Source organism: Vombatus ursinus, unplaced genomic scaffold (assembly GCF_900497805.2).
Source record: "Vombatus ursinus unplaced genomic scaffold, bare-nosed wombat genome assembly UNPS02014909.1, whole genome shotgun sequence".
Classification (NCBI taxonomy): Eukaryota; Metazoa; Chordata; class Mammalia; order Diprotodontia; family Vombatidae; genus Vombatus; species Vombatus ursinus.
The window spans coordinates 1,274,099-1,285,401 of NW_020954687.1; the positions used below are offsets into that span (position 1 = coordinate 1,274,099).

The 11,303-nt window shown below is 47.7% G+C and overlaps 1 protein-coding gene across 3 annotated transcripts; it reads right to left on the bottom strand.

The window, feature by feature from the left end:
* Nucleotides 1–2,838: 2,838 nt before the first annotated feature.
* On the bottom strand, nt 2,839–10,923 carry ELF3 (E74 like ETS transcription factor 3). Of its 3 annotated transcripts, none has more exons than XM_027843480.1 (9): nt 10,772–10,923; nt 9,799–9,964; nt 9,153–9,374; nt 8,623–8,715; nt 8,084–8,203; nt 7,746–7,838; nt 7,065–7,181; nt 5,246–5,441; nt 2,839–3,788 (listed from the first exon to the last, which is right to left on the bottom strand). In XM_027843480.1, exons 2-9 carry the CDS (start codon nt 9,950–9,952, stop codon nt 3,665–3,667), a joined length of 1,119 nt encoding a protein of 372 aa, XP_027699281.1. In that variant the 5' UTR covers nt 9,953–9,964; nt 10,772–10,923; the 3' UTR covers nt 2,839–3,664. The 3 variants fall into 3 exon arrangements, with proteins under 3 accessions (XP_027699281.1, XP_027699282.1, XP_027699283.1); XM_027843481.1 differs by having other exon boundaries at nt 9,799–10,023; XM_027843482.1 differs by lacking the exon at nt 9,153–9,374.
* Nucleotides 10,924–11,303: the final 380 nt, after the last annotated feature.

Sequence of the window (11,303 nt, forward strand, 5' to 3'; positions counted from 1 at the left end):
TGAGGACAATTCCTAACATTCCCTTAACTGGAGGGAGAAATCGGGAGTCGAAATACATATCTTGAGAGAGGCAGTTGCTAGGAGCAATTATATCTTTTTGGAGTTTCATTCAGAGCACTTTCTGGGGTTCTCATACATCTTCTCCCCTTATCTGCAAACTTTTAATTAAATACAGATGGTTTCAGGGATGGGAGTGCCGTCTTCTGTTTTGAAACTTCTCTGGGAAGCAGCCTTCGGCATCCCTTTCCTCTCACTGTCTTTAGCTGTAAAACGCCTCCCCTACCACCACCCCAACCTCCTTTCCAGATTCCCTTTTGCCCTGTACTGCCTGTGTTTTGTATCCTTTGACACCAATAGGCTCGTCATCACCTTTTCTCAACACACAGAACTTCAAATTGAAGAACAGATCAAGTAGAAAGTTCAGTTTCTTTCTATAACTACACACCAAGAGGGAGCCAATAACAGCAATGGGACAGGTGCAGTTTCAAAGGACATGTTGCAAATACCTAACTGTTAGATCATAGGGTCACAGATCTAGAAATGGGAGAAACTTCAGAAGCCTCTAGACCAGGCCCTTCATTTTACAAATGAGAAAACAGAGGCTTAGGGAAGTGAATTCACTTGTCCGAGGTTTCATGGGACCAGGCAGAGTGAGGATTTGAATCCAGCTGTTCTGGCTCCTAATCCTGAGCTCTTTCCTACCTTGCCATGTAAGTTCAAGGTGTTGAGTCTCAGTTTAGGGTTCTTGCCCCACTAAGTTGTTATTCACATTCTGGTGCCATGACCTTTGGCCATCCATCTCCTTTGCTTTCTCTTGACTCCCAGATAGAGAAAATGGAGCCCACATTCTGTATTAAAATGAAGAAATACTCTTTCCATGACACTGCCTTGCCTCTCCCCACCCTGTGATACGGAATTGGCTGCTGGATGAGAAAACAGGCCTGCTGGGCTGAGGCCCGATTTGAGCAAACATCCTTTAACTGTTGAGCCAGTATGCCTTTCCCAACCCAGGAGAGGCAGTTTGATACAGAGGGAGGGAGAGAGTAACATGATAGGAAGCATCCTTGTACTGTAGAAAGAACACAAGATTTGGGGTCTTTGACTTTGCTTCTTGCTACACATCATTTCATGAAAGTGATGGAAGAAGAGGGGTTCTTAACTTTTTTGTATGTTAAGGACCTTTGGGGTAATCTGGTGAAACCTATGGACCACTTCTCACAATAAGGTATTTTAAGTAAAATAAAATCCTTAGGATTACAAAGGAAACCAATTATATAAAAACATAATTTTTAAAAAAAATATCATTTCATGAACCACAGGTTAATATAGCCCCTAGAGATTACCTCTGTTAAGGTCCCTAAGTTTTATGAAGAGTCAGATCACTATGTGTGGGAGAAACTCCTGAAATATAGAGAGGACATTAGAGGAAGAATCTTTTAATAAAAGCAGGAAAAATTAACTATTGGGTAAATGCTCTGATTCCCAGCTAGCATGAAGCTGTGACGTATTACCCTGAATAATACCTTCTTTTCCAAGGTTTCTCCACTCATCTCCAAGGATTTTTTCCCCAGGATAAAATTCCTATGATTATATAATGGCAGTTTCACAGGAAAATAAATTCACATTACAATTATTCCCCTAATATCCAAGGTGTAGGTTGCAGGTGCCATGGAAGGTCAAACTTATGTTTCTTACATGCCATATTCTGGCATTCTTAGGATTTTACAGTTTAAGGATCATCCTATCCACCGTACCCCACACCTTGTATCATCTCACATCATAATGGTTCAAGTACCAGATTTGAAGTCAGAGAACTTGGGTTCTAATGCTGGGGCTTACTCTGGAAAAATCAATTTTTCTAGGCTTGATTTTGCTCATCTGGAAAATGAGAAAACTGAGGCCTGTCACATAGCTCAAGTGATAAGCATTGGGACCAGAACTGAAGTTTCCTGGCTTCTGATTGAATGTTCTCATGGGTTCCTGGGCAAATTTTCTCAAGTCATTTGACATCATCAACCAATGGACATAGGTAGTTTTTCTAATTAGACTTGTGTAGTTTAGGGTACTGTGTACTCTCAGCTCCCTCAGCCCTGTAGTACCAGTGACCTACTAGGCTGGCTTTCAAATAGGCCCTGCCTTTTACCACCCTACGGAGCACAGTGCAATGGAGAGAGCTGATTTGGCAGTCAGAAAGAGCCAAGTTCAAATCCTGAACCTGTGATCTCACTACTCTAAGGAATTCCCACATGAACAAACTCCATCTGCCAATGTAGGTCTTCTAAATGTTTGTCTAGAGCACTTCAAGGACACGTGCTTAGGTGACACAGACACTAGGTGTCAGATGCAGGGCTTGAAGCCATCTTCCCAGCTTGGAGGCCAGCCCTAGTAAAATGGGAGTTAAAAGTTATAGGACCTATCCCACAGAGTTGTTGTAAAGATCAAATGAAATGCCAGGTATTGTTTTCAACAAGCTTGTGACAATGACTAGGAATTAACATGGCAGCCTCTTAAGGCTTACTGAATTGAATTAAATGTTGAATCTAATTCTCCCAAAACCAGCCCCCATTTCAGAGTGGAAACAGACTAGGATAAGTGTCTAGTGTGTCTCATCATTAGATCTTTTCTCTTCCCTCCCACCCACTTCCCATCAAGTTATTTGGAATTCATAGCTCAACCCATTTCCCCCTTAAGGTCTCAGCCCTTTCTTTGACCGCACCTTTCCTCCCTCCCTAGGTATCCTTATCAATTGCCCCCACCCCAACCACTGTCACCATCACCTTGATGCTACCCATTGACAACAACTCTAGCCCCTCAGTGGACAGACAGGCAAGTCACAGGTTAAAAACAAAAAACCCCAGAAGATACTTTATTGCAACTATTTGATCCATTCTGGAGACAAGAGGAGTGACCAGGAGTCCTGGGGACCAATTTCACCACCCCAGCCCCTGCTGCAGATATGGCAAAAGGAAGAAGTGAATCCATCCTGGTCCAGAGAAGGCCACGAGCAGCTATAATAGCTGAAGTCTCTGCAGTCAGTGGCCTCGGAGCAATCGTCTCTGGTCTTTATCCTCAGACATAGACAAGAGGGTTGAGGAGTGCATGAGGGGAGGGGTAGCGTTGAAAAAATAGATTTCTATGTACATATTACATATTTATACCACATAAATTAGGGAGTGCTCTGACCCACGACCCGCGGAGTCCAAGCGTAGGGAAAGGGCAGGCCTGGAGGCAAGGTGCTGGTAGGTCTTCTCTCTAAGGCCTTTCTCAGAGGCCACCCATCACCCCCCAAAGAGTGCCGGTCCAGGGTTCTTAGAGAAGAGGGTCCTTGGCTCCCATCTGACATCCAAGATTCCCAGCTCAGAGACCTCTTGGTTTCAGTCAGCAGCACCATGGCTGCCATCCAGTCAGAGGGCTTGTAATTCCAAGAGGAAAGAGGGAGGGGCCCAAGGTCTCCACATCCCATGACAACTGTTGACAACAAACCCAGGGCAGGCCAAAGTTCAGTTTCACTCCACTGGGGCACACCCACTGGCTTCCAGCGCCAACACGGGCACCCACCCTCCCTGAAGGGGCTTGGAGGGCTGGGGTCCAGGAATGTCTGAACAAGTCTCTGGTCCAGGGGCAAGCTCATTGTTTGCCTTGAGTGCCTAGGTCGCCCTTCAGTTCAGTTGCGGCTCAGGACGACCTCCTCCTCCTCCTCCTCCTTCCAACCACTTGAGTTCTTGCCGAATTTATAGACTAGTCTCCGGCCGTCGACCCGCTCTAAGATCTCTCGTTTGTAGTAGTACCTGTTGGGGAGCAGGTACAATGAAATAAAGCAAGGCCCCCAGGGATTCCCTAGAGTTCCTCCTGTGTGAGGAGGGGGTGAACTTTGGGCAGGTCCTTTTAACTCCTCCCTAGGCCTCCTTTGTCTCTTCTGTAAAATGAGAGGATTGGACCAGATTGATATCATCTAGATATCATAGATATTCCTTCCAGTTTACAGGACCATAAATTAGGCCTGGAAGGATTCTTAAGAGGTCATCTAATCTAACCCTTCATTTTACAGATAAAGGAACTATGGCCCAGAAAGGTTAAGTAATTTGCCCAGGGTCACACAGTAGCCAAGATTTGAACCTAGAGGTCCTTGGTTTCCAAATTCAGTCCCCTTTCCATGATGCCATGGCTCTCTAATCTGAGCCATGGGAGCAGTTTTTCCGCTAGTCTTTTCCCCTCTCCTAAAGACTGATTCCCTTCAGCCCATCAAGCCTTATTCCCATTTCAACATACACCTATATCATATACGATCTATACATATCCCTCCAATTTCCCATAGGCTATTACCTCCTTCCTCTTTTCCCAACTGTCCTCTCCTCTTCTAAAATCTAACTGTTGCCCCACCTTCCCTCCCTCCCTCCCTCTTTTCTCTCTTCCCCAGTGTCTCTCCTCCTCATTCTCTGACCATAACCTTTCCCCTGCTTCAGGAAGCCTTCCTGAGCTAAACTCACCCAACTCTAGCCAATGTCACTCATTGCTTTTCCTGCTTATGAACAGTTATGTCCTTGTTTCTCTTTGTCTTAAGGCTGTGTCACTTAAGGCTGTGTCATCAAGCAACCTGGTTTGGGGACAAGGTGTGTGTGTGTGTGTGTGTGTGTGTGTGTGTGTGTGGTGAATTACAGAATGATAGAAATAGAAGAGATCTCAATCCAATTTCCCCCTACTCTTGACAGGACAGGATGCTGAGACCTCAGAAAAAGGGGTCTTGGTGACTTAAGGTATCTAAACACCTGTGTTCAGCGGCAGAAACAGGTATAGAACTCAGGGCCTCCTGACTTCCCTTTAATACTCTGTCCGCTGCTAAGTGCTGCCCTTATAAAAATACACCTATCTAAGGACAGCTGAACATTGGGATTGGCAGCTTGGAAAGGGGACAAGGCTTGGCAGTAAGACACCCTAGGTTGAAGACTTGGCTCCAATATCTATTAGCTGTGACCTTGTACCAGTCATTTGTAAGTCAGTCAGTAGGCTACCTTTCTGAGCCTCTGTTTCCTCACCTGTAAAATCATGAGGTTGGGCACAAATGATTAGGAAGGTCCCTTTTGCCTTGCGGTATTCTATACTTTTATGAATCAGGAGTCTCAAGTCATCTTCTCTAGCAAGCTAAGAATTTCACAACCAAATTACTTCCCCCCTGCCCCACCCAACCCACCGACTGGGAGCTTCCTAGCCCTCTCCTGAACTTGGCCTCCCCCTCTAACCAGCTCACCTCATGGCCCGGCTGAGTTTCTCATAGGTCATGCTGTTATTTTTCTTCTTCTGACCCCACAGCTGGGCCACAGCCTCGGATCGGAGGAACTTAAAGACCCCCTCATGCCGATTCTCCCATTTCATAAGGCCCTCGTTGAGCTCTGGGTGGATGAGGATGTCCCGTATAAACTCCCATAGGTGGGTCCCTCTTGGAGCTGTGAACAAAGACCCAGTCAGCCCAGGAGCCAAGCAGGACCACCTCTCTGTTCCAAGCCTACTCACTCTCTCTGGAAGGATGAAAAACCCCAGGCTTCTCTTGATTTGACTCAGTGGGGACCCTTCAGTGAACTCCAGCTTTCCCAAAGGCCGGTGGAGAAACAAGTGCTCACTCTGCCTTCTAGTGCAGAGACTAGATTTGAATGAGGCCCCTGAAGCCAGCACTAAGACCCAGCACTGTCTCTGGGTCTTTGCCTAAGTCATCTCACGTATTAGGTGGCTGAGGCCGGATTTGAACTCAGGTCCTCCTGAATAATCCAGGGCCAGCACTCTAACCACTGTACAACCTAGCTGCCCTGTTTGATCACTTTTAAAGATGAGGGCAGTGTCTGCTTTCCTTACTTTGCCTCCCAGGTGCCCATTCCAGGCTCTGCTCTCCAAAAGGCTTTCAAAGACTTTTGGAAGGACTGAGATACTGACCCACAGAAGTCTGGCACCACAGCCATCCACTCCTTCTTCTACATCCTTTGTATTTGTTCTCTCCATATTTATTGTTTCACCCAATAGAATCTAAGTATCTTGAGGTCAAGGAATGTTTCATTTCTTGTCTGTATACTGTGCGACAACTCTAAATAAATGCTAATTGGTTAAGTGGTTGGATAAGAGCAAGGTAGCTTAACAACTGCCACCAATCTCTTCTTTCACCATAATCCAGGGCTCTATCCCAAGACTTGGAACCTATAAATTCTGACTTTCAAATGGGCCATGCTGGGGTTTCTTGCCCTCTCTCATCAATTCCTAAGGGTCAGAGGGAAAAAAAACCAGTTTAAAAAAAAACACTCATGAAGATAGGTCGCAATTATGATTACTAAGGTATTCAGTCACTCTCATTTTTACCCTCAGAAATGTTATTATTCCCCATTTTACAGTTGAAAAAACTGAAGCTCCAAAGTGAAATAAATGGTCCCTGGTGATATGTCTAAGTGGCAGAAATTTGAACCCAGACCAAATCCAATTTTCTTTCTAATATACCCTGCTGCTTTCCCCTGCCATCTCCTGGGTGCTCTATGGTCCCAAATTCAACATCCCAAGGATGGTTGTCCCTATCCTCACCCCAGCAGAGCAGGCCTAGTGCTTGGCATAAAAAAGAACATTGGGTTATGAGGCAGCAACTGGAGTCCTGGCTAACCACTTATGGGGCCTTAAGGCAAAGTCATGACTTCTTCGTGCCTCAGTTTCCTCACGTGTATAATAAAAGGGTTTGACTAGAGAAACTATCTGTCCTATTTAGCTCTATCATTCTGTGACTCTTAGATTCCTAGTTCTGCCACAGAACGGCTATGTGACCTTGGGGAAACCACTTTTCTCAGTTTCTTTAACTATATTAAAAAAAAAAAACCTGACATTTCACACAGGGTAGGTATCTTTAGCTATAATTGACAGATAAGGAAATTGAGGCCCAGACAGGGTTATCATAAAGCTGAGAAAGGTCTTTGAAAACTAAGCAGTGCCAGGGATGGTTTATCCCATGCCAACACAAACAGAAGCAGCCTCTGCCCACTCCTGCCCAATCCCCCCCCCCCCAAAATGGCAGCGACCATAGTGAGAGGGATTATTCTTACCATGTTTGCTTTTCTTGCTCTCCAGGCACTCCCGAGTCTCCTTGCTCAGCTTTCGGGGCCGTCCTCGTTTCTTTTTCCCATATTTCAGGTCCCCTTCCTTATAGTAGGAGAAGTTCTCTTAGGAGAGAGGAAGGAAGGAAAATAGGAGTAAGTTGGGAATCTATTTCCTAGCTTCTCTGGAAATGTATCTGAATGTATAAGAATTACATCTGTTGTTATCCCCCCCCAACACCCTTTTTCCCTCCCCGCCTTCCCTAACAGGAATCCAAACTCAAGCAGGTTCAGGCTGGAAGTCAAGACTCTTAGGGTCCATCACCATTTCTTTCACTCATATTAAAACCTGTTTTCTCATACACTCGAGACGTCAGGGGAAGCTCCCCTCCCCTTGGCCCAGTCATTTTCCACTTGGCCTCGGATTCCTTTTTCCCCGCCTTAACCAGACAGCCTCTTCAGAGCACTCACACACCTATCGCCTCCCGCTCTGAGCCTCTGCCAGTCCCATACCCTTTGCCAGCCCAGCCAGGTACTGTCCGCTGGCCTTGATAAAGCTTCCCTGGTTGGGTCTCCCCCCCACTTCCAGAGGGCTGACTGAGTTCTACCACTACTCCCCTCAGATAGATCGTGGACCGCCCTCCCACACTGGGAAGGGTCGGCTACCTCCATACCCTCTCCCTCACTTACCACCGGGAAAAGAGAAGAGTTTGCTGTCTGTGGCATCTAAATCCACGTCACTTGCACCAGAGTCTGAGTGGGGACTTTGAGAGGTTCCAGTCCCTAGATCAGGTAAGGAGGGAAAAGAAGTGAATTCCCCAAGCTAGCAAATAACCTCTTGGCTACCCTCAGCCTGGGCTTATCTGAGTCCTTTTGTCCCATATCTGGCTGAGCTGTGTTTCTCCTTAGCTAACCCTGTCCTTCCTATAGGAGGTCTAGCCCTGGTTTCTCTCCTTTATAAAGGTCAGTTGGGTGATAGTAGGGCTGAGGGCTTGGGAGTTACAGCGTATCAAGACTTAGACTCTTACCTGAAGTGGACACATCTGAACAGCCTGGAGAAGGAGCCCCTGTCCCATAGCTTCCTGGGTAATAGGGACTGGCCAACCTTGAGTCATCTAACAAATCTTGGTTGAAAGGGCTGCCATGATCTGGGGAGAGAAGATAGCAGGGATCAGAGGGGCTAGATCGGGAACTGGGTGGAGCTCTCTCAGAGAATAGTCAGGCATATTCATGTGGGTCCTGGAAGACAAAGTGTATTTTTCCAGGTAAGGGGGAGGATATTGGTTGGGTCCCAGGGCCCCTGGGGCCAGGGTCTTTCAGGACTTTTGATAGGTCTTAGATTTAGAGCCAGAAGATCAGCTTATCTAGTACCCTTGTTTCTCTCTCCCCACATCATTTCCCATCGATAAAGGAAACTGAGGTCTAGGAGGTTAAATGGTTTTCCCACAGAGAATAAGCCATGGAGATTTAGGAGTCAATCCACCCTGGGCTGGTTAGAGGTCATCTGGTAAAAAGCTTCTGGGGCTAGTCAAGAAGGTGGAAGTAAGGGGAAAGGTAGGACTCTTACCGAAGGTGGAGTCTCCCATGATATCCTGAGAAATGAGTCCATCTTTCTCCAGGAGCTCAATGATCCAGCTTAGCTCATCAGATGAGCCAGATGCTATTGAAAAGAAGAAAGGCATAAGGGAAGTGGGGGAGGGGGTGCAGCGTGGGGTAGGGGGGTACTGTCAAGGTATCAGCAGGGCATATTAGGTAGCTCCCTTTCTTTCCCCTTTTTCCTGGGTTCTATGATCCATCTGGCTGGTTCCCACCCAAAGGCCCACCTTCCCTAAATTTATCCCTAGGATATGGCTTAATTCAATGCCAACCTTGGCCCCTACTTAACAGGACTTGGGACCCCCAGACCAATCTCCCTTAATTTTCTGGCAAAACCAAACCCCCCCAGCATCCCAACCTGCACCCCTCCCCCTCTTGGCCATCAGAGCACTTGAGAGTCAAGGGCTCTGCTGTCTCGGGGGGGAGGGGGAGGGGTGGACAATTCAACTGGTGGCTCTAACCCCGGGATATGTGGGGGGCAGCACCCTCCCTGGCACTCACAGAGGTCTTGCAGCTGGGCAAAGAGCTCATCCCCCAGTGGTCCAAAGACCAGGCCCAGCTTTTCCCGGGGGCAGTTGCACAGTGTGGCGCCATCCATATCACATTGGGAAAAGTCAATGGCACTAGCATCATATTTATTCTTCTCCACCTGATAGCTGATCCATTCTAGGACCTGGGCCTTTGACCACAAGTGGGGCAGCATGCCTGACCAGCTGGCTTTGTCTAACAAAGGAAGAGGATGCCAGGTTAACAAGACAGGAGAAATGGTCACCCAGTCTCACCTCTGCGCTCTCCATTCACACTTTATCCCTATAGACCCTTGAGTTGCCCCTGTTGTATTAGTGTTTCATGTGTATTTTCCCCCCTCCCCCACCCCCTAGCATTCACTTTCAGTCTAAGCTATACTCACTTACTCCTCTACCCTACATTCTCTCTGGTCCCAGCTCTCACGCTCTCTTGTGCGCGTGCGCACGCGCGCTCTCTCTCTCCCTCTCTCTCTCTCTGTCTGTCTGTCTCTCTCTCTTTCTCTCTCCCACTCTTTTGGGGTGGGGAAGCCATCCAAGACACTTTTCTCTGCCTTCCTGACTCCCAGGCTCTTTGGATGATTGCACTCCACTCCCCAGGTTCCTGTGCTCCCAGGACCCACCTGTGCCCTCTAGGGGCATCTGTGCATTGCTCAGGGCTAACACCGGGTCGTCCCCACCCAACGAGGCTGATGAAGCTGGAGATGGGTCTTCTGCCTGGTACATGGCACTGATATAGTTGCTGAAAATGTTGCTGATCTCACAAGACGCAGCCATGAGGTTCCCTCTCTGTGGTTAAAGTTGAGGAGAGATGAAAAACTGGGGTCCGGGATCAGAGACCAAGGCTCCTAGTTGGGGTATTAGATACACTTTTTGTTACCCTTAGGACTCAGGTTTGGGCTAAGGCAGCAACCTTGGGCACAAAAACCACCAATACCCCATCTCCATCCTCCCCTTAAGAACTCCCCACAGGTACTACAGAGTTTCCAATCAGATAGGTGCTCAATTTTCCCAATCACTCATTTTGTAGATGTACAAAGGGAGGTCTGCAGATAAATTAAGCCACTTGCTCAAGGTCATTCATCTAGTCAGGGGAAACAGCAGGAATATCAATCAGAGACCACTTCAGGTGGTCGGGGGAGAGCCAGCATCTCCCAAACCCTGGGGACTCTGGCCAAGAATTTCCAATACAGTCTCAAGAACAGGGCTAAGATTCAAGGTCGAAAAGAAATTGCTGATTGGTGCGAGTAGGCAGGTAGCCTAGGATTTAAGTCTTTGTCTTCCAAGACCTAACCCTTCCCTGGGAATTCCTCTCTAGGCTGAGGTAGGAAAAGTAATTTCTTTAATGCTGACTTCTTGCTCTTTACCAAGATCTCCTCTGGATCTGATGTTCTGGGACAGGTTGGGATGGGGAGACTCATCCCCCCCCAAAAAAAACAAAACAAAACCCTTAAATCTTAGGATCCTGACATTGGGACAAGTTGGCAAAACACCTGAAAATCCTTCCATTGGAGCCTCATGCTCCCCAAGTTCTACATAAGTCTTTTCAGAGCGCCACGCTGCCATGCTTTCTGTGGGGATGAGTTGGAAACCTACCAGAGTAAGCCAGAACACGGAGGGCACAGGGCGGTCAGCAGCAGTGGATAATCCAGGTCGAAAGTTAACTCCAACAGGTAAGTGAACACAGTATCTATCTACCTCTCGCAGCCCTTCTCACTCCGTCCTAAATAAAGCCTAAGGCAGACTCCTCCCAGGGCAGAAGCATTTTATAGGCAGCTCCCTGCTGTAACCTGAGCGGGTTAGCCTTGAGGCAGGCAGCCTCATTGGACCAAGGGGATTTCCTGGCCTCAGGACCCAGGCTCCCTGCCCTTGGTGATTTGCATATTATGTCCCAGGCTGGCGGGCGGGCGGGAGGGTGCTGGGAAATCAGGCTAGGCTGGTTTAATGATTGTCAGTGTCTGTCATCCCTCACCCTCTGAGGTGGATGAAAATTGGCAGGACAGGGCACCCCTGGTGGTACCACCCTTGGACTCAGGAAATTCCCCAGGGGGCCTGGAGAAAGAGGCAGTGGGGTGGGTTGCTAGACCCCTGGCCGCTCCCCAGAGGTGCCTTGGGATCAGAGATGGGT

Coding starts and splice junctions, on each gene's coding strand:
- ELF3 (XM_027843480.1), bottom strand. CDS start 9,952: ATGGCTGCGTCTTGTGAGATCAGCAACATTTTCAGCAACTATATCAGT. Junction 7,182..7,745: donor ACTCTTCTCTTTTCCCGGTG/GTAAGTGAGGGA, acceptor CTCTCTCCTAAG/AGAACTTCTCCTACTATAAG. Junction 3,789..5,245: donor AAACTCAGCCGGGCCATGAG/GTGAGCTGGTTA, acceptor GCTCCCCAACAG/GTACTACTACAAACGAGAGA.